The sequence below is a fragment of the Aedes albopictus genome, chromosome 2 (genome assembly GCF_035046485.1).
Source record: "Aedes albopictus strain Foshan chromosome 2, AalbF5, whole genome shotgun sequence".
In the NCBI taxonomy this organism is placed as follows: domain Eukaryota; kingdom Metazoa; phylum Arthropoda; class Insecta; order Diptera; family Culicidae; genus Aedes; species Aedes albopictus.
Window position 1 is genome coordinate 195,468,547 of NC_085137.1, and position 27,193 is coordinate 195,495,739.

The window sequence follows — 27,193 nt, forward strand, 5'->3', positions numbered from 1 at the left end:
CAATGAGTCACGCGGTGGGTGAGATGGATCGGTACTACCAGATCGCGAAGGAAAACAATTCCTCCAGGAATTCATTTTTGAATTGGTCCAGATATTTACCAGAAAATCTTTCAGGGATTCCTCTAAAGATTCTTCCAGAGATTTCTCCAGGAATTGCTCTGATGATTTCTCCAATAATTCATCCAGATATTCCTCGAAGAATTTTTCTTGGAATTCCTCTAGAAAATACTCTGGAAATTCCTAATGGAATTTCTGCATGGATTCCTCCAGAAGTTCCTTTAGAAATTTCTCAAGGAATCTTCGAGGAATTCCTCCAATGATTCCTTCAGTTATTTCTTTAGAGATACCTCATGAAATTACTGTAGAAATTCCACTAGGAATTTCTAGAGAAATTTCTCCAGAAATACTTCAAAGGATTCCTCCTGGGATTCTACCTGAAAGATTTCCAGCGATTCTACAAGAAAATCCTTCAAAAATTCCTCCAGGAGTTCCTCTGAAGATTTCTCAAGGAATTTCTCTAGGTATTCCTCTAGGAATTTGCACAGGCATGTCTCCAAACATTCCTTCGGGAGCTTCTCTAAGGAATCCTCTAGGGATCGCTCTAGGAATTCCTCCAGGATTTTTTTTAGTAATTCCTCCAGGGATAGGTATTTCTTCACGATTTAATTCTGGAACTCCTCCAGGAATACCTTTACGAATTCTACCAGGAATTACCTGCAGATATGAACTCAGGAGTTCCTGCAGAATTTATCTTAGGAATTCTGAATTTCATCCAGGCATTTCGTCCAGGATTGCCTCCAAGAATACCTCCAGGAATTACCCCAAGAATTGATCCAGGAATTGATCCAGAAAATCCTCCTGGGATTCATTTTTGAAATTCTTTCAAGAATTCCTTCACTAATTTCTCCAGGAGTTTTTCCAGAGATTCCTCCGGAAATTCTTTCAAGGTTTGCTTGAGGATTTTTTCCAGAAATTTCTCCTACAGGTATTCCTCCAAGGATTCCTTCAGAGATTTCTCAAGGAATTGGTTCAAGGGAACCCTTCAGGAATCCCCCCAGCATTTCCTCCAGAAATTCTTTCAGGAATTGGTCCAGGTATTTACCAGAAATTCCTCAAGGAATTCCTCTGATGATTCCTCCGATAATTCGTCCAGATATTCCTCGAAAAATTTTTCATGGAATTCCTCTGGAAATTTCTAATGGAATTTCTGCAGGGACTCCTCCAGGAGTTCCTCTGGAGATTTCTCAAGGATTCCTCGAGGAATTCCTCCAGTGATTCCTACAGTTGTTTCTCTAGATATACCTCATGGAATTCCTGTAGAAATTCCACTAGGAATTCATAGAGGAATTTCTTCAGAAATTCTTTAAAGGATTCTTCCAGGTATTCTACCTGAAAGTTTTCGAGCGATTCTTCAAGAAAATCCTCCAGAAATTCCTCCAGGAATTCCTCTGAAGATTTCTCAAAAAATTTCTCTAGATATTCCTCCAGGAATTCGCACAGGCATGTCTATAAGCATTCCTTCAGGAGCTTCTCTAGGGACCGCTCTAGGAATTCCTTCAGGATTTTTAGGAATACCTCCAGGCATTATTTCAGGAGTTCCTCCAGGGATTTTCATAGCGATTCCTCCAGGGATTCATCCAGGCATTTCTTCAGGATTTGAATCTGGAACTCCTCCAGGTATACCTATAAGAATTCCACCAGGAATTACACCAGGAACTCCTGCAGAAATTACCACAGGAATTCTTGCAGAAATTGATCCAGTAATTCGTTCAGAAATTAAAACGACAATTTATCTAGCAATTTCTCTAGGATATCATCCCCCCGAAGTTTATACATGCATTATTCTGAGAATCCAGGGATTCCTCCAAAGATTTCTCCAGGAGTTGTAAACTGTTATGAAAGGGTGGCCTTCTCTTAACAAAAATGAAACCATAGATAAAATTTGTTCGGGCAGTTCAAACACAAACTGTGTATTTTTCAGGTAAAAAGCATATTTTGATAGAAGTTCTATCTATATATAAAAATGAGTTTGAAGTTCCTTTGAGGCAACAAAACTCAAGAACGGGTGGACCGATCTGCATGAGTCTTGCATGGTTCGATTCGTATTCGTGGTGGCTGTGTTTATATGTACAAAAAGTAACGAAAATCAACTACACAAGTAACAAACCTGATAAAGTACTGATTTTCCATGAGCTTGGAACAAATTGAGCGTGATCAAAATTAAATCAATCTAGAGTGCGGTGCTGTTTTGAGCTCAACAGTTGTCAAACCACCACAAGACGGCAAAACAAAGTTTGCCGGGACAGCTAGTCTATATATATAAAAATGAGTTTGAAGTCCCTTTGAGGCAACAAAAGTCACGAACGGCTGAACTGATCAGCATGACTCTTGCACGGTTCGATTCGTATTCGTGGTGGCTGTGTTTATATGTAATAAAAAGTTACGAAAATCAACTAGAAAAGTAACAAAATTGAAAAAGAACTGATTTTCTATAAGCTGGGAAGGAAATCAACACGACCGAAATGAAATCAATCTAGAGTGCGGTGCTATTTTGAGCTCAACAGTTGTCAAACCACCACAACCGGGCAAGACAAAGTTTGCCGGGACAGCTAGTTATATATACAAATGATTTTGCAAACCTCATACGACTACAAATAGGGTGACAATGGGTATTATCGGCAGGTTTGTTCTCTTCGTCATGCGGGGTTTTTGTCAACCAAAATGCCTGAAATTTTGCCATATCATTCAGCTTAGTTGGGAAGGATTTGAGGCCAACTCCAAGGCCAACTCTGAGTTCGATAGGGTTCAAAAAAACACCAAAGAAGAAAAGAAAAAAAACGGCCGAGAATAGGTAATTTCCCCTATGAAATATTAGAACGATCGGCATGATGTTTGCACGGTTCAATTCGACTTTAGGGTGGCTATGTTTAGATATAGAAAAAGTTGGGAAAATCAACTACAAAATTTAATTTTTATAAAAATGTGACAATACGAAAATATGCATGAGATGCGAAGAATTTCAAAAACAGCACAATAAAATTAATATTAAATGCGGTAGATAATTGTAAAAAAAAAACTACGCCGACACATTTAAAATGGGCAATACAAGGTTTGCCGGGTCAGCTAGTACTAGATAAATGAATGAATGAATGATCATAGTAGTGTTGTTAAGTGTTATCGAGAGAATAAAAAAAATATGTTAATGGCAAAACGGGTAAAGGCATTGCTGACAAAATCGCTGGCAAACCGACGAATCAATCTAAAGTTTACCCAGACCCACGACAGATCACAAGGCAGGCTAGTAACCTAAGGTAACCTATGTAAACATCAATGTTGGATGTAAACATGTGACATCGTTCGTATCGTTTTACGTTGATCAAATTGGTGTGGAGTAGGTACAAGATCATTGTGTTCACGCCTATGAACGTTTTGAACTACGTCATCAAAAAACTGCCAGATTTTCGGAGTGTATCACCATAGACTGAATAGTATGTATCATCTTCTAAATATTGTACCGTGTGATATTTATGCCGTGACCGTGCCCAGACCCACCTGAGCTAGAAACCTGAGTTCACATCGTGTACTAAATCATAAAACATAGTAGTCCTCGAAAACCACATCGAAAACGACAGCTTTAATTCTCTCAGTATTTCTCCGAATTTGTCAGTCGTCAACCGATCGGCACTATGTCGTCGTATCGTATAAATTTACTTAAATTGATTGACCTGGCCATAGGATGTCCCCATCCCGGATCGGTTAACTTCAATCTGCTGCACAGAATCCTCTACATCCTGGCCCTACGTGACACGGCTACTGGTGGTCTCGGTTTGCCCACGACGGAAACCGATGAAATTGAACTGTCCCACTCGCACACCCTCGTGAATCAGAAACTGCTCGACGAAGCTCTGAAGGATGGCAGCAAAACACGTCTCACCGTCCAACGCGTAATGAATCGGCCCGAAAATGACAACGACAACGACCATGCTTGCAATGCGCCGGGGGTGGCGACGACCCGCATTCGCATAGCCGGATCAAGAATCGTGGTTCCCTACGGCGGAAACAGCCACCATTCGATAGACCAACCGGAGCGCATCGAGTCGCAAATGAGCAACATGTCGACGATGTTCTCGGATAAGGGTATGCGATATTAGGCGAAAATTACTGCTGGTTTGGGTAATCTTCGTAAGAATTTCTACATATGTACATGTACAACGGGTTTAATAGAAAAGCGTTCATCTAAGAGTGTCGACAAAATGTCAATCCTCAAATTTTACCTAAACTATGAAACTGATGCTGTAAAAATTTAGACCTGGGTGTGCCAAAACACTTTGTTTTTTTACCAGTCTGAAACAAACAATCAGGCTTATTCTGCGCGGCGTGTGAGGTGAGACGGACGGTTTCGTCTCACGTGACGTGCGAAGACTAATGTAAATCAAATGGGGCGGTTCGACTTTTGTCACCTCATTCGACTCGTCTCACCTCACACGCCGCGCAGAATAAGCCTGAATATTTTTTGTGGAGCCTCGTAGCCGTGCGGTTAGCATCACCAAGCATATAAACGTAACATGCAATGGGGTGAGGGGATCGATTCCCGCTCCGAGTGATGATACTTTTCGCAAGAAATGTTTCTTCCTCGTATCCACTGGTGCTCGTAATATGTATCGTGTCCGTTGTCTAGTGTTAAGTTTCGTTCAGTCTGTACAGCCTCTGGCTGAAAACGGTGTCCGTGTCTTTTACATTTTACTTAATTTATGATGTGGTTATCAATCTGAACTATTCTTTCGTTTCATATTGTTCAATTCCACGTCTGCACACCCTCAGTCTCGGAGCTGGAAGAACGGGTCCAGCAGATTTCCCTCAAGCCTAGCAATGCTTGCGAGAAAGGCTTGAACGAGCTGCGGAGGCGTATCGAAGGATTGGAAAAATTCATCGAAGAGCCCGTGCTGAAGAAGCAAACCATGGACGACGAGCCACCCCCAGCCGGAGCGAGCGAACTAAAACTGGAAATGGAAAAACTGTGGGATTCCGTTCGAATGCTCACGGAGAAAATTGATTCACTTCCGCGAAAAGATGGCAACCACATTAGCAACAGTCCTGGGCAGACAGGCGTACTTCCAGGTGATGAAGCCACGCACCATGCTTCCGACGAACGAGTCAAGACTGATAACGCGTCTAGGTGCGTATGGAATGTGGTGCATTTTATTTCGTTCTTATGTAGTGGTCTATACTAAAATAGATTTAAAACTAGTATCATTAGGGGGATTTACTAAACAGCGTAAACCGCTGAATTAATAGTTTTTGTATGCATTGACATTCCAGGAACAAGACCTATGCGCACATATGGCGTAAGTTTTGAAAGAATTATAACAGAAATTTTTCCATGATACCACTATCAAATCTTAAAAGGACTCCTTTAAAAAAATATGGAGATTCGTCTGGAAATTTCCTCTATGATTTCTCCAGGAATTCTTCTGTGACGCTTATTTGCGTGGATTTTTCAAACTTTTTATCTAGGGTTTCATGATGAAAATCTTTTTAAGATTTGTTCAGCATTTCCTTACAGGTTTATGAAAGGAGCTTTAGCAAAGGTTCCTAAGTAAACTCCATCACGGATTTCTTGAATTTATCACGTGGAGGGAGGGGTGCCTGACCAAAGCTTACGCTCCTTACAAATTTTCATTTTTTTAAATTTTCTTGAGAAATTCTCCCAAGGATGCCTGAAGGAATTCCTCTAGGATTCCCCTACGATTTCTTTCAAGGTTTGTTCTAGGAAATCCTCTAAGGATTCTTCTAGGAATTTCTCCAAGGTTTGTTCTAGGAATTGCTCCAATAATTCTTCTAGGATTGGTCTTGGAATTCCTCCAAGGATTGTTCTAGGAGTTCCTCCAAGGATTCTTCTAGGAATTCCCCCAAGGAGTTTTCTAAGAATTCCCCTGGGGGGTTGCGACCCACACACTCTAGGAATCCTCCAATAATCTCTTCAAGGATTCCACCAGGAATGCCTTCAAGGATTCCTCCAGGAATCCCTTCAAGGATACCTCCAGGAATCCCTTCAAGGATTCCTCCAGGCAAGGGCGTAGCCAGGGGGGGGGGGGGGCAGGGGGGCCGTGGCCCCCCCTGACCGAGCAACTATATTCTAACTTAACCGAAAAACTTAAATGATCAGAGCTGTTTTTGACTAGTAAAAATAAAACTCTCCTGCATTCTCGTATTTTTTTTAAGGTATGCAGGAATTCCTTCGGAAATTCTTGGAGGAATATCTTCGAAAATTCCTGAGGGTATTCCTTCGGAAATACCTGGAGGAATTCCCTTGGAAATTCCTGAAGGAATTCCATCCAAAATTCCTGGAGGAATCCCTTCGCAAATTCCTGGAAGAATTCCATCGGAAATTCCTGAAGGAATTCCTTCGGAAATTTCTTGGGCAGTTCCTTGGGAAAATCTTGGATGAATACCTTTGGAGATTCCTGGAGGAATTCTCTCAGAAATCCATAACGAAATTCGTGAGGAAATCCTTAGGTGAATTCCTTACGAAATTCCTGGACAAAATGATTCCAAACTTCCTGGAGGAATGCTTTTGAAAATTCCTGGAAGAATTCCTTCGGAAATTGCTGGACGAATGTCATTGAAAATTTCTGGAGGAATTCCTCCGGAAAGTCCTGGAGGAATTCCTTCGGAAAGTCGTGGAGGATTTTTTTCGGAAATACTTTTTGGATTTTTTTTGGAAATTCTTGCAGGAATCCCTTCGGAAATTCCTAGCGGAATTCCTGGAGGAATTCCTTCGGAAATTCCAGGAGGAATTCTTTCGAAATTCCTTGAGGAATACTTTTGGAAATTCCGGGAGGAATTCCTTCGGAAATTGCTGGACGAATTTCATTGGAAATTCCAGGAGGAATTGCATCAGAAATTCCTGCAATAATTTGTTCGGCAATCACTTCGGAAATTGCTGGACGAATTCTTTTGGAAATTCCTGGAGGAATTCCTTCGGAAATTCCTGGAGGAATTCCTTCAGAAATTCCTGGAGGATTATTTTCGGAAATTCTTTTTAATTTTTTTGTTTTTGGAAATTCTAGGAGGAATACCGTCGGAAATTCTTAGCAGAACTCCTTCGGAAAATTTCTGAAGGAATTCTTTCGGAAATTCCGGGAGGAATTCCTTCGGAAATTCCATTTGGAATTCATTCAAAAAATTCCTGGAGGAATTCTTTCAGAAATTTCGGGAGGAATTCCTTCGGAAATTGCTGGACGAATTCCTTTGGAGATTCCTGAAGGAATTCATTCGGAAATTCCTGGAGAAATTCCTTCAGGAATTCCCGGTGGAATTCTTTCGGAAATTCCGGAAGGAATTCAATCGGAAATTGCTGGACGTATTCCATTGGAAATTCCTGGAGGAATTCTTTCCAAAATTCTTGGAGGAATCCCTTCGAAAAATCCTGGAAGAATTCCTTCGGAAGTTTCTGGAGAAATTCCATCGAAAATTCCTGAAGGACTTCGTTCGGAAATTACTAGAGGAATTCCATCGAAAATTCCTTGGCGAGGTCCTTCGAAAAATCTTGGATGTATACTTTCGGAAATTGCTGGACGCATTCCTTTGAAGATTCCTAGAGGAATTCATTCGAAAATTCCAGACGGAGTTTCTTTAGGAATTCCTGTAGGAATTCATTCGAAAATTCCGGGAGGAATTGCTTCGGAAATTCCTGAAGCAATTCCTTCAAAAAATCCTGGAGGAATTCCTTAAAAAATTCCAGAAGAAATTCCTTCCAAAATTCTTGGAGGAATCCCTTCACAAATTTCTGGAAGAATTCCTTCGGAAATTCCTGAAGAAATTCCTTCGGAAATTCCTGAAGGAATTCGTTCGGAAATTCCTGAAGGAATTCCTTCGGAAATTTCTGGAGGAATTCCTTCGAAAATTCCTTAGGGAGTTCCCTCGAAAAATCTTGGATGAATACCTCCGGAAATTTCTGAAGGAATTCTTTCAGATATCTATAGAGAAATTCCTGAGAAAATCCTTGGATGAATTCCTTAGGACATTCCTGGAAAAAATCATTCTAAACTTCTAAAAAAAAAATGCTTTTTATGATTCCTGGAGGAATTCCTTCGGAAATTACTGGACGAATTCCTTTGAAAATTCCAGGAGGGATTCCTTCGGAAATTGCTGGAATAATTTCTTCGGAAATTACTGGAAGAATTTCTTCGGAAATTACTGGAAGAATTCCTTCGGAAATTCCTGGAGGTATTTCTTCGGAAATTTCTGGAGAAATTTTTTCGAAGTCTTTTTGGATTTTATTTTTGGAAATTCCAAGAGGAATTCCCTCGAAAATTCATGGAGGAATTCCTTTACAAATTCCGTTAGGAATTCCTTCAAAAATTCCTGGAGGAATTCTTTCGGAAATTCCGGGAGGAATTCCTTCGGAAATTGCTGGACGAATTCGTTTGAAGATTCATGGAGGAATTCCTTTGGAAATTACTGGGCGAATTCCTTTGAAAATTCCAGGAGGGATTCCTTCGGAATTTGCTGGAATAATTTCTTCGGAAATTCCTGGAGGTATTCCTTCGGAAATTCCTGGAGAATTTTTTTCGAAGTCTTTTTGGATTTTATTTTTGGAAATTCTAAGAGGAATTCCCTCGAAAATTCATGGAGGAATTCCTTTAAAAATTCCTGGAGGAAATCTTTCGGAAATTCCGGAAGGAATTCCTTCGGAAATTGCTGGACGATTTCGTTTGAAGATTCATGGAGGAATTCATTTGGAAATTCCTGCAGGAATTCTTTCGGAAATTCTTAGGAAAATTTCTTCGGAAATTCCTGGAGAAATCCCTCCGGAATCTCTTGGATGCATTCCTTCTGAAATTCGTGGAGCAATTATTTCGGAAATTCCTGGAGGAATTCCTTCAGGATTTTCCGAATGAATTCCTCCATGTATTTCCGAGAAAATTCCTCCAGGAATTTCCGAGATGAATCCTCCAGGAACTTCCGGAGAAATTCCTCCAGGAAATTTCGGAAAAATTCCTCCACAAATTTCTGGAGGAATTACTCTAGGAATTTCCGGAGGAATTCCTCCAGGAATTTCCGCAGGAATTCTTTCAGGAATTTTCAAGGGAACTCCTCCTGGAATTTTCAAAAGATTTCCTCCAGAATTCCGAAGGAATTCCTTCATGAATGTCCATCCATGAATTTGCGAAGGAATTCCTCCATGAATTGCCGAACAAATTCCTCCAGGAATTTTGCCAAGGAATTTCTAAAGGATTTTCCGAAGGAATGCCTCCATGAATTTCCGAAAGAATTCCTCCAGAAATTTTCCGACGGAATTTCCTCTACGAATTTCCGAAGAAATTCCTCAAGGAATTTTCGGAGGAATTCCTCCAAGAATTTCAGAAGAAATTCATATAGGAATTTTCAAAGGAATTGCTCTTGGAATTTTTAAAGGATGTCCTCCTGGAATTTCCGAAGGAATTCCTCTATGAATGTCCGAAGGAATTCCTCCATGAATTTCCGAATGAATTCCTCCAGGAATTTTGTGAAGGAATTTCTAAAGAATTTTCCGAAGGCATTCCTACATGAATTTCCAAAGGAATTCCTCCAGAAATTTTCCGACGGAATCCCTCCACGAATTTCCGAAGAAATCCCTCGAGGAATTTCCGGAGGAATTCCTCCAGGAAATACCGAAGGAATTCCTCCATGAATTTCCGAAGGAATTCCTCCAGGAATTTTGCGAAGGAAATCCTATAGCATTTTCCGAAGGAGTTCCTCCATGAATTTCCGAAGGAATTGCTCCAAACATTTTCCGAAAGAATTCATTCACGAATTTCTGAAGAAATTCTTCCACGAATTTTCAAAGGCATTTCTCCAGGAATTTCCGAAGGAGTTCCTCCAGGAATTTTCAAAGAAATTCCTTCTGCAATTTCCGAAGGAATTCCTTCATAAATTTTCGAAGGAATTCCTTCAGGAATTTCCGAAGGAAATTTTCCAGCAATTTCCGAAGGAATTCCTTCTGGAATTTCCGAGGGAATTCCTGCAGTAATTTCCGGTGGAATTCCTCCAGGGATTTTCAAAGGAATTCACCTGGAATTTTCAAGGGATTTCCTGCCGGAATTTCCGAAGGAATTCTTTCATGAATGTCCGAAAGAATTTCACCAGGAATTTTCAAAAGAATTTTTCCAGGAATTCCTTCACGAATTTCCGAAAGAGTTCCTCCATAAATTTCAGAAGGAATTCCTCCAAGACTTTTGCGAAGGAATCGCTCAAGGATTTTCTGAAGAAATTCCTTCATAAATTTCCGAAGGAATTCCTCCAGAAATTTCAGGAAGGAATTTCTCCAGGTATTTCCGAAGGAATCACTCCAGGAATTTCCGAAAAAAAATCTCCAGGAATTCCCAAAGGAAATCCTCCACGAATTCTCGAAGGAATTCCTCCAAGAATTTCCGAGGGAATTCCTCCAGGATTTTCCCGAAGAATTCCTCCATGATTTTCCGGAGGAGTTTGTCCAGGAATTTCCGTAGGAATTCCTCCAGGAATTTTCAAAGGAATTTCTTCTGGAATTTTCAAAGGATTTTCTCCTGAATTTCCGAAGGAATTCCTCTACGAATTTCCAAAGAAATCCCTCCCGGAATTTCCAAAGAAATTTCTTATGGATTTGCCTTGAAATACCTCCAAAAATTTCCGAATGAATTCCTCCAAAAAATGTTGACGGTTGTCCTCAAAAAATTTCCTTAGGATTTTCTCACATAATCCCCAAACGTGTTTCTGAAGGAATGTTTGAAGAAGTTTCTCAAGTTTTCGTAGGAGTTCCGCAATACATTTTTGAAGGAATTTCTTGAGGAATTTCCGAAGAAACTTCTCAAGGATCTTTCACTGGAATTCCTTAAGGAATTTCGTAAAGATTTATAAAAAAAAACGAAAAAATTCCTCAACGAACTTATCAAACAATTGCTCACGAAATTTCCGAAGATATTCCATAAGACATTTCAGACATATGTCAAAAAAATTTCCAAACGAACTCCTTTAACAATTTCCGAATTTTCCTTATCAAGGCATTTTTAAAGGAATTCTTCAAAGAATTTCCGAATGAGTTCCTCTAGGAAATAAAAAATCACAAAAAGCAATTCTTCAGGAATTTCCGAAATATTTTTTCAAGGAAGTTTTGAAAGATTTTTAAAGAAATTTCTTGTGGAATTTCAGAAGGGATATCTCATGAGACTTTTAGTGGAATTTTTTCAATATTTTCGAAAGAATTGCTTCAGGAATTTGGGAATCAGTTTTCACTGAAATTTCCGGATGAATTCCCCCAAGAATTTTTGAAGGTATTCCTCAAAGAATTTTCGGAAGAATTCCTCACGAAAACTCCGATGGAGTTCCTCAAGGAATATTCTAAATCTATTTCAAAGAAATTCCTCAAGGATTTCCCGAAGAATCTTCTTAAGGAAATCGTAGAAGAACTCTCGAATGTCTTATGGAATTTCTCAAGTAGCTTTAGAAATGAAGGAATTCCTCCAGAAATTTCTGAATAATGTGTCAAGGAATTTCCGGTTGAATTCCTCAAGGATTTTCGAAATAAATACCTGAAATTATTTTTTAATTGATTCCTTCAAAAATTTCCGAACGCATTCCTCTAGCAACTTCCAAAGACATTCCTCCAGGAATTTCCAAAGGAATTCCTTTAGAAATTTTCAAAGAATTTTTTCCGGTAATTCCGAAGGAATTCATTAAAGGATTTTTCGAAGAAATTTCTCCAAAAATTTCTTAGGGCATTCCTCAAGGAAAGGAATCTTAGTTTGATTGGAATTTTTGAAAGAATTCCCGGAGAAATTCTTAAAGTATTTTCTAGAGCTTCTCAAACGGATTTCTGGTGGAATTGAGAATGATATTTGTAAAGAATTACTGGGGAAATTCCCAAAAGAATGCATGGTGAAATTCGTAATAAATCTTCTGGAGGAATTATTGAAGAAATTTCTGAAGGTATTCCCAACGGAATTACTACAAGTTTTCCGAAGGTAATTTCTGCTGGAATATCTACATTAAAATAACCTGGAAAAATATTAAAGAAATTTCTGGAGAAACTGCTGGATAAATTCAATTTCATGATGGCATTTGTTAAGAAATTCCTTAAGCAATATCTTGAGGAATTCCTCAGGATTATAATCATATACGATTCTTCCATTGCACCATTCCTGTTAATCACCCATATTTCATACTTCACTTTTATTTTTTATTTTTTGAATGATGAAGTATTTGAACTCCTTGTTACTGCAAAGTGGTTTTCAGTGTAAGGGTGCTCGCCCCCCCCCTGGCCGAAAAGCTGGCTACGCCCTTGCCTCCAGGAATCCCTTCAAGGATTCCTCCAGGAATCCCTTCAAGGATTCCTCCGGGAATCCCTTCAAGGATTCCTCCGGGAATCCCTTCAAGGATTCCTCCGGGAATCCCTTCAAGGATACCTCCAGGAATCCCTTCAAGGATTCCTCCAGGAATCCCTTCAAGGATTCCTCCAGGAATCCCTTCAAGGATTCCTCCAGGAATCCCTTCAAGGATTCCTCCAGGAATCCCTTCAAGGATTCCTCCAGGAATCCCTTCAAGGATTCCTCCAGGAATCCCTTCAAGGATTCCTCCAGGAATCCCTTCAAGGATTCCTCCAGGAATCCCTTCAAGGATTCCTCCAGGAATAATCCCTTCAAGGATTCCTCCAGGAATCCCTTCAAGGATTCCTCCAGGAATCCCTTCAAGGATTCCTCCAGGAATCCCTTCAAGGATTCCTCCAGGAATAATCCCTTCAAGGATTCCTCCAGGAATAATCCCTTCAAGGATTCCTCCAGGAATAATCCCTTCAAGGATTCCTCCAGGAATAATCCCTTCAAGGATTCCTCCAGGAATCCCTTCAAGGATTCCTCCAGGAATCCCTTCAAGGATTCCTCCAGGAATCCCTTCAAGGATTCCTCCAGGAATCCCTTCAGGAATCCCTTCAAGGATTCCTCCAGGAATCCCTTCAAGGATTCCTCCAGGAATCCCTTCAAGGATTCCTCCAGGAATCCCTTCAAGGATTCCTCCAGGAATCCCTTCAAGGATTCCTCCAGGAATCCCTTCAAGGATTCCTCCAGGAATCCCTTCAAGGATTCCTCCAGGAATCCCCTCAAGGATTCCTCCAGGAATCCCTTCAAGGATTCCTCCAGGAATCCCTTCAAGGATTCCTCCAGGAATCCCTTCAAGGATTCCTCCAGGAATCCCTTCAAGGATTCCTCCAGGAATCCCTTCAAGGATTCCTCCAGGAATCCCTTCAAGGATTCCTCCAGGAATCCCTTCAAGGATTCCTCCAGGAATCCCTTCAAGGATTCCTCCAGGAATCCCTTCAAGGATTCCTCCAGGAATCCCTTCAAGGATTCCTCCAGGAATCCCTTCAAGGATTCCTCCAGGAATCCCTTCAAGGATTCCTCCAGGAATCCCTTCAAGGATTCCTCCAGGAATCCCTTCAAGGATTCCTCCAGGAATCCCTTCAAGGATTCCTCCAGGAATCCCTTCAAGAATTCCTCCAGGAATCCCTTCAAGGATTCCTCCAGGAATCCCTTCAAGGATTCCTCCAGGAATCCCTTCAAGGATTCCTCCAGGAATCCCTTCAAGGATTCCTCCAGGAATAATCCTTTCAAGGATTCCTCCAGGAATCCCTTCAAGGATTCCTCCAGGAATAATCCCTTCAAGGATTCCTCCAGGAATAATCCCTTCAAGGATTCCTCCAGGAATAATCCCTTCAAGGATTCCTCCAGGAATAATCCCTTCAAGGATTCCTCCAGGAATAATCCCTTCAAGGATTCCTCCAGGAATAATCCCTTCAAGGATTCCTCCAGGAATAATCCCTTCAAGGATTCCTCCAGGAATAATCCCTTCAAGGATTCCTCCAGGAATAATCCCTTCAAGGATTCCTCCAGGAATAATCCCTTCAAGGATTCCTCCAGGAATAATCCCTTCAAGGATTCCTCCAGGAATAATCCCTTCAAGGATTCCTCCAGGAATAATCCCTTCAAGGATTCCTCCAGGAATAATCCCTTCAAGGATTCCTCCAGGAATAATCCCTTCAAGGATTCCTCCAGGAATCCCTTCAAGGATTCCTCCAGGAATCCCTTCAAGGATTCCTCCAGGAATCCCTTCAAGGATTCCTCCAGGAATCCCTTCAAGCATTCCTCCAGGAATCCCTTCAAGGATTCCTCCAGGAATCCCTTCAGGGATTCCTCCAGGAATCCCTTCAAGGATTCCTCCAGGAATCCCTTCAAGGATTCCTCCAGGAATCCCTTCAAGGATTCCTCCAGGAATCCCTTCAAGGATTCCTCCAGGAATCCCTTCAAGGATACCTCCAGGAATCCCTTCAAGGATTCCTCCAGGAATCCCTTCAAGGATTCCTCCAGGAATCCCTTAAAGGATTCCTCCAGGAATCCCTTCAAGGATTCCTCCAGGAATCCCTTCAAGGATTCCTCCAGGAATCCCTTCAAGGATTCCTCCAGGAATCCCTTCAAGGATTCCTCCAGGAATCCCTTCAAGGATTCCTCCAGGAATCCCTTCAAGGATTCCTCCAGGAATCCCTTCAAGGATTCCTCCAGGAATCCCTTCAAGGATTCCTCCAGGAATCCCTTCAAGGATTCCTCCAGGAATCCCTTCAAGGATTCCTCCAGGAATCCCTTCAAGGATTCCTCCAGGAATCCCTTCAAGGATTCCTCCAGGAATCCCTTCAAGGATTCCTCCAGGAATCCCTTCAAGGATTCCTCCAGGAATCCCTTCAAGGATTCCTCCAGGAATCCCTTCAAGGATTCCTCCAGGAATCCCTTCAAGGATTCCTCCAGGAATCCCTTCAAGGATTCCTCCAGGAATCCCTTCAAGGATTCCTCCAGGAATCCCTTCAAGGATTCCTCCAGGAATCCCTTCAAGGATTCCTCCAGGAATCCCTTCAAGGATTCCTCCAGGAATCCCTTCAAGGATTCCTCCAGGAATCCCTTCAAGGATTCCTCCAGGAATCCCTTCAAGGATTCCTCCAGGAATCCCTTCAAGGATTCCTCCAGGAATCCCTTCAAGGATTCCTCCAGGAATCCCTTCAAGGATTCCTCCAGGAATCCCTTCAAGGATTCCTCCAGGAATCCCTTCAAGGATTCCTCCAGGAGTCCCTTCAAGGATTCCTCCAGGAATCCCTTCAAGGATTCCTCCAGAAATCCCTTCAAGGATTCCTCCAGGAATCCCTTCAATGATCCTTCCAGGTATTTATTCAAGGATTCGTCCAAGAATCTCTTCAAGGATATCTCCAGGAATCTCTTCAAGGATTCCTCCTGTTGTGGTGTAATACCACCTTTCAGAGAAATGAGTTCTATGTGAGAGAATAGTAGGGCAGAACTAGCGATGTACCCGAATAGGTGAAATAAATCTGTATCGTTTTAACTGTTAAACGAAACAGATGTGTTTTATTTAGAAGTCGTCTCGTTGCTCCTTCTTTTGGTTATAACAGTGGCGTACGAGAATAAATTTGCCATCAAAATGATGGCTTGGCCACCAAATCCTCATTTTTTAATTCATTTGGAAAGCGTGCTTTGTTTAATTTGTGCAATTGTTTTGTGAGCAACATTTTTTTTTTAATTTATTTTTGTACGGTGTTACGTTTTTTTTTTCAAGTAGCCAAAGTTTTAAGCCTATTTTATTTTCGTAAAACTAACGCGTGTGTATGTGCAAATACTTTATTTTTTGCATTTTTTGTGTGTGATTTTATTCGCGTCTTTTTTGGGCTATTTGTTTTACATTGAGGTATACGGTTTACCTAATTTTAAGACGGCATCTATTTATGTTTCTTTTATTTATTGCTCAGCCTTTTTGTGATGGTCAGGTGGTTGATTTGAATCATCAATTTACTTTTTTTCCCTGACTGCATTTATGTTTCGGTTTGAGTAAAAAAGGCACAATTTTTTAATTGACTGTTTTGTGAGATTTTTTGCATTTCTGCATTTCATCTTGCTAGGCCATTTTGAATCGCTAATGATTCCCATTTGTGCAGTATTTTTTGTCTACTGGATTTTGCCTTTTGATGTGCTGTATTTATTTGCGGTGAGCATGAGTACCTGAAATGAAATCTCAGAGTATTAGCACGACGTCGACGCCGTCGAACCGAGTGCAAACGACACCCGACTTTGATAAAGATGATGAGCTTTGGGTGCAACACTAAGGGTCGATTTCTTCACCCTGGCTTAGGCGTTAAGCCAGGTTTAACTATATGGGTAAGCTTGGCTTACGAGTTAAGCCGAGGTGAAGAAATCGGCCCTAAAGCCTACATGTTCTCACGAAGCTCAGAGTGATGTGAGAGCTGCGACTTTAGATGAAAGGAGAGTGGACCGATCAGCAGCGGAACGACAACTGTGTGCGAAGTGCATCCTCGTCTGGTTTCAACGTTTTCAACGAAGCTGAAATTGTGGAAGTATTCGACCTGTTTTGAAGTGCATATCGAAAAAAAAACTCATTAACAATTACCACCGCTGCTTTTGGATGACAGTTTTAGACGGTTTTAGACACCCACATAAACCAAAGGACCTGCACATAGTAGTTATTCAGTGTGTTTTGTGGTTGCAAGTGTCGTAGTTTGTAATTGTATTTTGTTTGCTCCTTTATTTCCATTGCTAGGGTAGTTGCACCAAGTGTTACTCGATCCATAGACATTGCGCTTATTTTATTCATGATTTGTTGTGAAAAGTAAAAAAAAATGTATACATAATTAGCTTCTAATTGTGAAACATAACTTAACAACAACTACTCTTTAATATTTGGATATTAGAATTTGATTTTGCGATCTGATTATGCAAGACATAATAAATAAATGATAGGACTTAGTTAACTTTGTGTATATAGTTAAATGTCAACATTTAGCTTTCAGAATATATGTAGTTTTGTCTAAAGGGAAGAGGTGTTGTGGTGTAATACCACCTTTCAGAGAAATGAGTTCTATGTGAGAGAATAGTAGGGCAGAACTAGCGATGTACCCGAATAGGTGAAATAAATCTGTATCGTTTTAACTGTTAACCGAAACAGATGTGTTTTATTTAGAAGTCGTCTCGTTGCTTTTTTTTTGGTTATAACACCTCCAAGAATCTCTTCTAGGATTCTTCCAAGAATCACTTCAAGGATTCCTCCAAGAATCTCTTCAAGAATTCCTCCAAAAATCTCTTCAAGGATTTCTCTAGCAATCCCGTTCAAAGATTGCTCCAGAAATGCCTTCAAGGATTCCTCCAGAAATGCCTTCAAGGATTCCTCCAGGAATCCCTTCACGTATTTCTCCACGAATCCCTTCAAGTATTCCTCCAGGAATCCCTTCAAGGATTCCTCCAGGAATCCCTTCAAGGATTCCTCCAGGAATCTCTTCAAGGATTCCTCCAGGAATCGCTCCATGAATTCCTCCAAGAATCTCTTCAAGGATTCTTCCAAGAATCTCTTCAAGGATTCCTCCAGAAATGCCTTCAAGGATTCCTCCAGGAATGCCTTCAAGGATTCCTCCAGGAATGCCTTCAAGGATTCCTCCAGGAATGCCTTCAAGGATTCCTCCAGGAATGCCTTCAAGGAATCCTCCAGGAATGCCTTCAAGGATTCCTTTAGTAATTTCTTTAAGGATTTCTGCCGGAATCTCATCAAGGATTCCTCCAGGGATTTTTTTCAAGGATTTCTCCAGGAATCCCTTCAAGGGTTCCTCCAGGAATCCCTTCAAGGATTCCCCCAGGAATTCCTTCAAGAAGTGCTCCAGGATCCCTTCAAGTATTCCTCCAGGAATCCCTTCAAGTATTCCTCCAGTAATCCCTTCAAGGATTCCTCCAGGAATCCCTTTAAGTATTCCTCCAGGAATCCCTTCACGTATTTCTCCACGAATCCCTTCAAGTATTCCTCCAGGAATCCCTTCAAGGATTCCTCCAGGAATCCCTTCAAGGATTCCTCCAGGAATCTCTTCAAGGATTCCTCCAGGAATCTCTTCAAGGATTCCTCCAGGAATCGCTCCATGAATTCCTCCAAGAATCTCTTCAAGGATTCTTCCAAGAATCTCTTCAAGGATTCCTCCAGGAATTCCTTCAAGGATTCCTCCAGGAATGCCTTCAAGGATTCCTCCAGGAATGCCTTCAAGGATTCCTCCAGGAATGCCATCAAGGATTCCTCCAGGAATCCCTTCAAGGATTCTTCCAGGAATGCCTTGAAGGATTCCTCCAGGAATGCCTTCAAGGATTTCTGCAGGAATGCCTTCAAGGATTCCTCTAGGAATTTCTTCAAGGATTTCTGCCGGAATCTATTCAAGGGTTCCTCCAGGAATCCCTTGAAGAAATCCTCCAGGAATCCCTTCAAGGATTCCTCCAGGACTCCCTTCAAGGATTCCTCCAGGAATCCCTTCAAGGATTCCTCCAGGACTCCCTTCAAGGATTCCTCCAGGAATCCCTTCAAGGATTCCTCCAGGAATCCCTTCAAGGATTCCTCCAGGAATCCCTTCAAGGATTCCTCCAGGAATCCCTTCAAGGATTCCTCCAGGAATCCCTTCAAGGATTCCTCCAGGAATCCCTTCAAGGATTCCTCCAGGAATCCCTTCAAGGATTCCTCCAGGAATCCCTTCAAGGATTTCTTCAGGAATCCTTTCAACGATTCCTCCAAGGATTTTTTTTCAAGGATTTCTCCAAAAAAATCCTTCAAGGTTTTTTGATAGTGTTGTACGTGCTGAAGGATTAAGGATTCCTCCAAGTATTCCAGAAATGCCTCCAAGGATTCCTGCAAGAAATCATTAATGGATTTCTCCCGGAATTCCACCTCGGACTCCACGGATTTCTTCAAGAATTCCTTTAAGAATTCCTCTAGAAATTCCTCCAATGATTTCTCTAGGAATTTCTCCAAGGATTTATCCTGGAATTCCTTCAAGTATCCCTACATGAATTCCTCCAAGGATTAATCCAGGAAATCCTTCAAGAATTCCTTCGGGAATCCCTGCTTTAAGGATTCCTCCAGGAGCTCCTTTAAAGATGCGTCCAGGATTTCTTTCAAGCATTCCTTCATGAATACCTCCAAGGATTCTTTATGGAAATCTTTCAAGGATTCCACCAGAAATTCCTCCAAAGTTTTTTTTTGCAGAAATTCCTCAAGGGTTACTCCAGCAATTCCCCCCAAAAACTCTTCCAGAAACTCTTCGAAAGACTCCTCGAGGAATTCTGATAAGGATTTTCTCAAGGAATTCTTCCAAAGATTTTTCCTAAAATTCTTCCTAGGATTCGTCCTGAAAATTTCCCAAGAATTCCTCCACGAATTCTATATCGGATTCCTCTAGGAATTCCTCCAAGGGTTTCTCTAGAAGTTGTAGAAATTCTAAGGATTCCTCTAAGAATTCCTCCAAGCACTCCTCCGGGAATTCTTACAAGGCTTCCTCTAGGAATTCCTCCAAGGATTCCTCTAGGAATTCCTCTAAGAAATCCCAAGCAGCACACATGTCACAAAGGAGTGTCGACAGCGCAGGTTTTCGGTTGTACATCAGTCATTTACAAGTTATTCTGCTTTTGAGTTAAAATTGTAGCTCCTGTACAACTAAAAACCTGCGCTGTCGCTACTTCTTTCTGACATGTGTGCTGCTTGGGTTCCTTTAGGAATCCCATCAAAAATTTCTCTAGGAATTCCTCCAAAAATTCCTCCTAAAGGATTTCTCAAGGATTCAATGATTCCTCTAAAAATGTCTCCATAGATTCCTTCAAGAATTCCTCCACGGACTCTTCTTGGAGTTTCTCTAGAAATCCCTCCAAGGATTCTTCAAGACATTCCTTCACGGATTTATCCAGGAAATCTTTCAAGTAATCCATCAGGAATTTCTGCAAGGATTTCTTCAGGAATTCCTCCTAAGTTTCTTCCAAGGATTCCTCCAGGAGCTCATTAAAGATTCCTTCAAGAATCCTTTCAAGAATTCCTTCAGGAATTCCTCCAAGGATTTTTCCATAAAATCCTTCAAGGATTCCTCCAGGAATTCTTCCACGGGTTTCTTCAAGAATTTTTCAACAGATTCTTTCAAGGATTCTTCCAAGGATTCCTCTGAAAATTCCTCCAAGGATTCCACTAGGAATTCTTCCATGGGTTCTTCCAGGCATTTCATCACGGATTCCTCCAGGATTCCTTCACAATTACTGCAAAGCCTTTTGCAGAAATTTCATTAGAAATTACTCCAGGAATTCTGTTCAGGATTGGTCCAGAGATTCTTTCAAGGATTCCTCTAGGAATTCCTTCAAGGATTTAAGGATTCAAGGATTTCTCCAAGAAATCCACCAAGAATTTCGCCAGGAATTCTTACAAGGATTCCTCAAGGATTCATCTAGCAATTCCTTCAAGGATTACTCCAGGAATTCATCCAAGGGTTTCTGCAGGAATTCTTCCAATGTTTCTTCCAGAATATTTCAAAGGATTCGTCCTGGAAATTATCGAATGATTCTTTCAGGAATTCTTCCAATGATTCACCCAAAACATCTTCCATGGATTCCTCCAACAATTTGTCCAAAAAATCTACTATTAGTTCCAAAAAATCTGCAAGGGATTCATCCAGGATTTTATCAAGGGATCATTAAGAAATTCTTACAAGGATTTATACGCAAATTGTTTAAGCTCCTAATGTTTTTTCATGAAATCTTTGAAGTAATTCTCCAGGATTACCTTTCTGAAAAACTTCCAAAAATTTCTTTAGAATATGTTTCCTGGAAGGTGATACTACATGCTGGAAAAAATCACGAAAGAATCGATGTCAGATAGAATTTTTGGAAGTGAATGGAACAAATTCTTTGAGAAACCCCCAAACAATTGTTGGGGAAAAGATCGGAAGAATTCCTGAAACGAAGAATCACTAAAATAGCACAACCCTAGACGCGAGTGTTTGGCGAAACTCCACTACTGCTGTCTTAATGCGACGGCTCTTATGTAGAAATCCTAGGAGAAGTTTCTTAAAGAAGTCATCTAAGATCCCCGAATAATTATTTTGAAAATTCAACATGTACTATGTACGATGAACTTCTGGAGAAACATCACCAGGAATGCTTCTCATCTCTCGTTTTCTCAGATCAAAGCTTTTTTCGTTCCGTTTCGGGTCTTGAGTATCTGTGCAAAATTTGAGCCCGATCGGTTGCGTCTACACTTTGCGCATTGCTATTCAAATTTGTATGGGATTTTGTATGAGAAAACATACTTTTTTTGCATTTTAGCCATAAGTTGAAAAAGTTTGTCTGAAACTTTTTAACCGATACTGTAAATTGATAGCCTAGGATGTTCTGAAGAACTTTGTTGAAGACCGCAAAGCGATCCGATGCTTGTGAAAATAGTTATAACCAACGAACCACATACATGTGTTTATGTTTTAACATGTTAAGGAATAACAATAGCAACAAAATCATACTGTTTCAGCAAGCAATGCCAACGCTATAACTTTTTTCATAAGCATCAGATCACTTCGCGGTCTTCGACAAAGTTTTTCAGGACACCCCAGGCTATATTTTCACTTAAACGGTTACACGATTTTACAAAAATTCGAGATTGTTATGAGAGAAATGTAAAAAAGTGTGTTTTCCCATGTAAAACCCCATACAAACTTCAATCGCGATGCGCAAAACGTAGACATAACCGATCGTGCCCAAATTTTGCACACTTATTTGGGTCCTGAAATGGTATCAAAAAAGCTTTGATCTGACGGGATACCATTGAATTTTTCACCTTTCCATATAAACGATGACCCACTCTAATGAGCACTTCCACAGTTATTATTAACTGAGAGCTTCCTCTGCCAATGACCATTTTGCATGTGTATACCGTGTGGTAGGCACCAAGATCAGGTATCAGGTATCAGTAGGTCGGCTCTAGAGGCACGTTCTCCTCCATTCGGGAAATTTGTGCCATCGCCATGAACACGAGGCACCAAGATACTCTATGCCCAAGGAAGTCAAGGAAATTTCCTTTTTCGAAAAGATCCTGAACCGACCGGGAATCGAACCCGTCACTCTCAGCATGGTCATGCTGATCCTTGATCATATCTGGAGGAAAAACTAGAGCGATGAACTGGACGAAACTGGATTCATTTTCTCACTTTGTGGTTTTTGGATTTTTTTACGGAACAATATTTCCAAAATCGGTTTCCATACATATTGAGAGATAGGATAAAGGTATCTTCTGAATTGTTTCCTGGAAAATGTGGAGAATGTTATTAATTTTTCCAGAAACCCTTTTCTCGAAATTTCGTTTTGAAAATGGTTTCTGTAAAACTGAAAAATATTTTCTACTAGGAAATGGAGAAGAATTTCCAAGAATTCTAAGAGAATGCATTAAAAACCCCTGCATGAATATTTGGCTAAAATCTTAAAAGACTTATTGGAGTCATTTTAGGAGTAGTTACTACATAAGTTCTTAGAAGAATATCGAAAATCGAAACTCGAGAATCCGCATGTAGTTGCTACTCCAGTATCGCCAGGCCAGCTACACAGGAAATGACGATTGCAATCGCTTGTTGCAGTTGAGTCCTCTGCCCCTGCACAAATCTAGGTCGGTGTGTTGCAGGGAAACATTCAGGTTTGGTAGGGTATGCGTGCCATCAGTAATCTCACGCTCCCATATTCATCCTATTCGAAAACAAGCGATTACGGCACCGATTGACTCCGTTCTTTTTGTTTTCATGGGTGCTCACTTCCAACAAAAAATACAAAAATAAGAAACAAAACAAACCGCGCTTCAATCCTTTGCTTTTCTTAGGATGAAAATGGAAGCCACATGCTTAATAAGGGAACCAATACCCTATACTGGTTCGCGCATTGGTGCATGTATGTCAGGTTGTAAAGTGATCGATTTTGTGAACATTATAGTATCAGGTAAGTATAGAGGAATTGAAAGGAATCGTCCATTCCAGTATTTCTTAAGGAGTTATTCATTTTTAATTTTTCGTTTGCAAAAGTCAAGTAACCGTGAAGTGTGACGGGCTTGGTGGTCTAGTGGCTACCGCTTCTGATTCGTATGCAGAAGGTCATGGGTTCAATCCCTGGCCCGTCCTTTTCATCCTACTTTGTATATTTCTATCCACTTTCTCTCACTCTCACTCTCACTATACAACTCATGTATATTCATATGTTCATAGCCATCGCTAGAACCAGAAACGAATTGAAAAAAAAGCCGTTTCCCTCCCTTCCAACTTCCACTCACAGCACAGTGTATATATAACGCCTATAAGTTATGCAACCAAAGCGTGCTGTGCCGCTTGACCTTATTCACCTTATTCACCACACAATCTATCACGAACACTATAAATAGCCCTATCCATGGATCGCATCACCGACCCAACGGTGACTCCCAGATCTCCCATCCTTTCCGTCTAACAAATACCCCAGTCCGTGCGGGTTGTGGGACGCAGAGTGCTCTCGGTCTCTAGTAGCAACAACCAGTACACTCTAACATTCCTTTCCCTTCCCAGCTGACTATAAGGACTTGGCCGGCGCCGTTATTGATCAAATATGCATGAGCTACTAAAATTGCACTTTGAGAATAAGTGGAATGTCCCAGCACCTTATTCAGTTGGATCTCAGTGCAACTGGTATCAGTTCAGATCAATCACGGAGGAGCAACCAATGACATGTATAGTCAGAATTGATCGTGATCGTGATCGTGAAAAGTCAAGTAACCGTGAAGTATTTTTTCTTAATTTAACTAGTGTTTAAGTGAAAAAAGTTTTACTAAAAGCACAAAAAGCAGTAGTGAAGTAAAATAGGTTTATGATACACATTTTTCAAATCTTCATAAACCTATTAAATTAACCTCGAAGGATTGTCTCATCCGTACAAGCAATGATTGCGCTTTTTCCAATAAAATTTCGCAATCATGAGAAGTTGTTGTTGTTTGTTCATTACCAGGGATTTTAACCTTTTATGGGTAATTCATCCCGTGGTCATCATGAGAAGTATTATCCCAAATGATAGAGGTAATGCTGTAGTTGAGAAAACTAATTAAAACAGTAAATACAAACTCTGCAAACTAACCTGTTATGTTGTGCCTCATCCTATCCGCTTTTTGATATATGACAATTATTGTTGAGTTGGCACTGATTTCTCCAGCGTATGGCTGTGAAAAATCCCTTTGCACCAATGCGGTGTAGGGTATAAGAGCGAAGGAGACTGGCTGAAGAGTAGAAGATGGGCTGATTGTGGCTGACCAAGGTGCGGACTCTGTGTAATTTCAATTACAAACGCAATAAATTCAACTTTCTAAAACTTTCTTCAATAATAGTATGAAGTATTTTTTTCTCACTGATTTATTATGATACTAATGTTCAATTATTTTCTTTGAACTTGCAATTTATACTGATTTGCTATTTTTTACAAAACACCTACCGAAATCATTGTTTTAAATAATATGTGTATCATATATTTTCAGCTCTTACGACAAACAGGAAGCAGACGCTGTAGTACCGCCAACGGACTCCCATATGGCAGCAAAGATTAATTCCATCGAATCCAATCTGCACGAGCTGGAACTCAAACATCAGTCACTGGTAGAAGAAATTAATTCCCCGAACAGAACGTTTGATTTGACGGCAGATGCAAATGTAGTAACTCAGGAGTTGCCCCAATTAGCTGCCCGGATGGCTCTGATTGAGCAAACATTTGGCACTAGATTTGACCAAATAGAGCACTCAATTAAACGACTGTTTCAAGAGAAAGCCGATGATGTGGCCATTGAGTCCCGTATTCGCCAGTCGATGCGTTTCAGTTCGGATGCCATCAATAGGGCCAGTTTTATTCCATTGGATGAGCTTCCTCATCGTCGACGTGATGATCGCAATGATAGTTTGGCTGCCGTGAAGAACCAACTCAAATCTACTCAGGAGGAAGTATTGATGCTACGCGAAACCATCCAATCGATGACCAATCAGGACAACTTGCTAGCTACAATCAACACAAACGCCGAAAAAATAAAACAGCTTCATGTTCAGTTTGAAACCTTAAAAATAGCGCACCCGGTGGAACCGGAAAAGGCTGCAGGAACAAAGCTGAAACCGATAACAGATTTACGGTGCATATCTTGTAACCGAGCAGTGGCGATGGACCGGTGTGATGAATTAATCCCCAAACCACCGCTGTTGAGTGTGAGCCGTGTGGTCAAGCCCAATCTACGGAGGCAACTGCAGGAGGTGCACAGAAGCAAGGACCAGCATGGGACAGCAGGTGTAAATGTGCAATCGATGGCGCATTTTGAGAAAATTTATCACTCAATTGCGGAGGCAAAAGCCAAACATGGAAAATAATATTTAACCTATTTACCCTTCAGTAGCATACAATTTAAACGAACTGTGACCTATCAAATGTTTATGCTTCGCAAAGGTCAAAAATTTACGCCGTTCGCATTCAATTACATAAATAAAATTTCCCCATGCACACATACCACTTTAATTTCATATTAAACATTATCTGTCACGTAAAGATCGCAGCTAGCTGTGCGCGCGAGCGGCTGCGTTTTAAAATCGCTGCCACTGTTTTTTCTTAGTTCCGCGATGTATTTTATTTTGCCGACTAAATCGTTATTCGGCTCGTGGACGGTGAAGCTTTTCGTGAAAAGTGCATAGTTTTGAAGTGTATTAAACAAGTGTTAAATCTGGAGCTCGATTTGAAAAGGTCGTATGTACATTTTTCGATATAAAATTCGATCAGTTTATTTAAGTTATTGTAGCAATATGGAAGATATTTTGGAGACTTTTAATGATGGAACGGAAAGCCTGTTTTGTGATGATTCTGCTGTATGTATCAACTTCGTTCAATTTCAACGGTTTTTGATATAATAAGCGAATCCAACTGATCGAATTTTTAATCGACAAAAGCACATACGACCTTTTCAAATCGAGCTCCAGAAATGCAATCGGGTGCACGTTGAAACATGAGTTCCAGGATCCAGCTAGCCGTCACGGTGTCCGTACATATTTGTTGTGTTTTCGTCGGGAAAATCTGAAAATCAGTTAGGGGAGGATGGACTATGTACATACATACAGAAATCTTCAACTTGATATGTGAAAAAAATGAAATGAAGAGAAAAGGTTGTAAGTCAAAATAGGGTAGAAGGAGCGGACCTGGTGTGATGGTTAGAACACTTGACTATCACGCCGAGGACCTGGGATCGAATCCCACTCCCGACAAACTCGCAAAATGTGAGTTCTTCCTTCGGAAGGGAAGTAAAGCGTGGGTCCCGGGATGAACTAGCCTAGGGCTAAAAATCTCGTTCATACAGATAAAAAAATAGGGTAGAAGCATCAGTTTTGGCCAGTCAGGAGTCAGGTATTTTGGCCATAGTTCGTTATTCAGCCTGTTGCGATCCAAATCGGAATAAATTTATTTTTTAAGAGTGGATCCTAATATGATGATTACAGCTGTGAAAACCATAAATTTTGACTAAAACATGGTAAAAAAAATCCTTTAAAAATCAGACAAAATGATCGGGACAGGCAAAATTTTCACTTTTCAAAAAATGGTCAACTTGCTGTAACTTTTCAAAAATGCATCAAAAATTCTCATTTTTTTACTGTAAGCTGGTCAACAAGTTCATTGGTTCTATGACCCTTTTTATAGCCATGAGTAGCCTATTCACGGAAAATCATGAAGAAAGAGCTGTCGCATGATATGGTTTGGAGTGAAATTGCAAGTGGCCTCTACTACAGGTTCCCCGGAGACCTTCCAGAGAGTCTAGGAACATCCAGAGGAACTCCAAATATTCAAAAAAATTACTGATCGAATCAGCTTCGATAAGGTTTTAATTTTTCTCAATGTTTCAAAGTAGTTTCATAGAGAAAAAAATAGTTTTGGTACAAATACCCCAAATGGCATAACGTTGGTACCCCAAGGGAATCCGGAATAATTCCGGAACAATCCGGATTTTGAATTGTTTGTCCCATTTTATCAAAACTAGAATAAAAACTGGATCTTGTCACAAAATTTCATTACGATTGGTTAAAATTCAACAGAGTTATGAATTTTTCAATGTAAAAATTTGATGCCAAAAACGACGTTGGCCTTTTGGGTGTTAAATAAGTGCTACATCAACATTTCCTTCCCCTATCCCAAGTTACGGTAAAGATGGGCGTGGTCGGGAATAATGACATTTGTGCTTTTGGTATTCTTGCATAAGATTGGAGCAAAGTTAACTCACCGGCCTTGTTCCGAAAAGTAATCCGAGCAAGATTAGCAAAAAG

At 40.6% G+C, this 27,193-nt stretch overlaps 1 protein-coding gene across 1 annotated transcript; it reads left to right on the plus strand.

The window, feature by feature from the left end:
- The first annotated feature begins 3,609 nt into the window (after positions 1 to 3,609).
- On the plus strand, positions 3,610 to 25,385 carry LOC115266966 (uncharacterized). The gene is made up of 3 exons (XM_062848210.1): positions 3,610 to 4,137; positions 4,822 to 5,176; positions 24,391 to 25,385. Exons 1-3 carry the CDS (start codon positions 3,687 to 3,689, stop codon positions 25,259 to 25,261), a joined length of 1,677 nt encoding a protein of 558 aa, XP_062704194.1. The 5' UTR covers positions 3,610 to 3,686; the 3' UTR covers positions 25,262 to 25,385.
- The last annotated feature ends 1,808 nt before the right edge of the window (positions 25,386 to 27,193 follow it).

Excerpts from the sequence above, each read along its gene's own strand:
- LOC115266966 (XM_062848210.1), top strand. The coding sequence starts at position 3,687 with ATGTCGTCGTATCGTATAAATTTACTTAAATTGATTGACCTGGCCATA. Across the intron at positions 4,138-4,821 it reads GACGATGTTCTCGGATAAGG|TCTCGGAGCTGGAAGAACGG; the intron begins GTATGCGATATT and ends GCACACCCTCAG. Across the intron at positions 5,177-24,390 it reads AAGACTGATAACGCGTCTAG|CTCTTACGACAAACAGGAAG; the intron begins GTGCGTATGGAA and ends ATATATTTTCAG.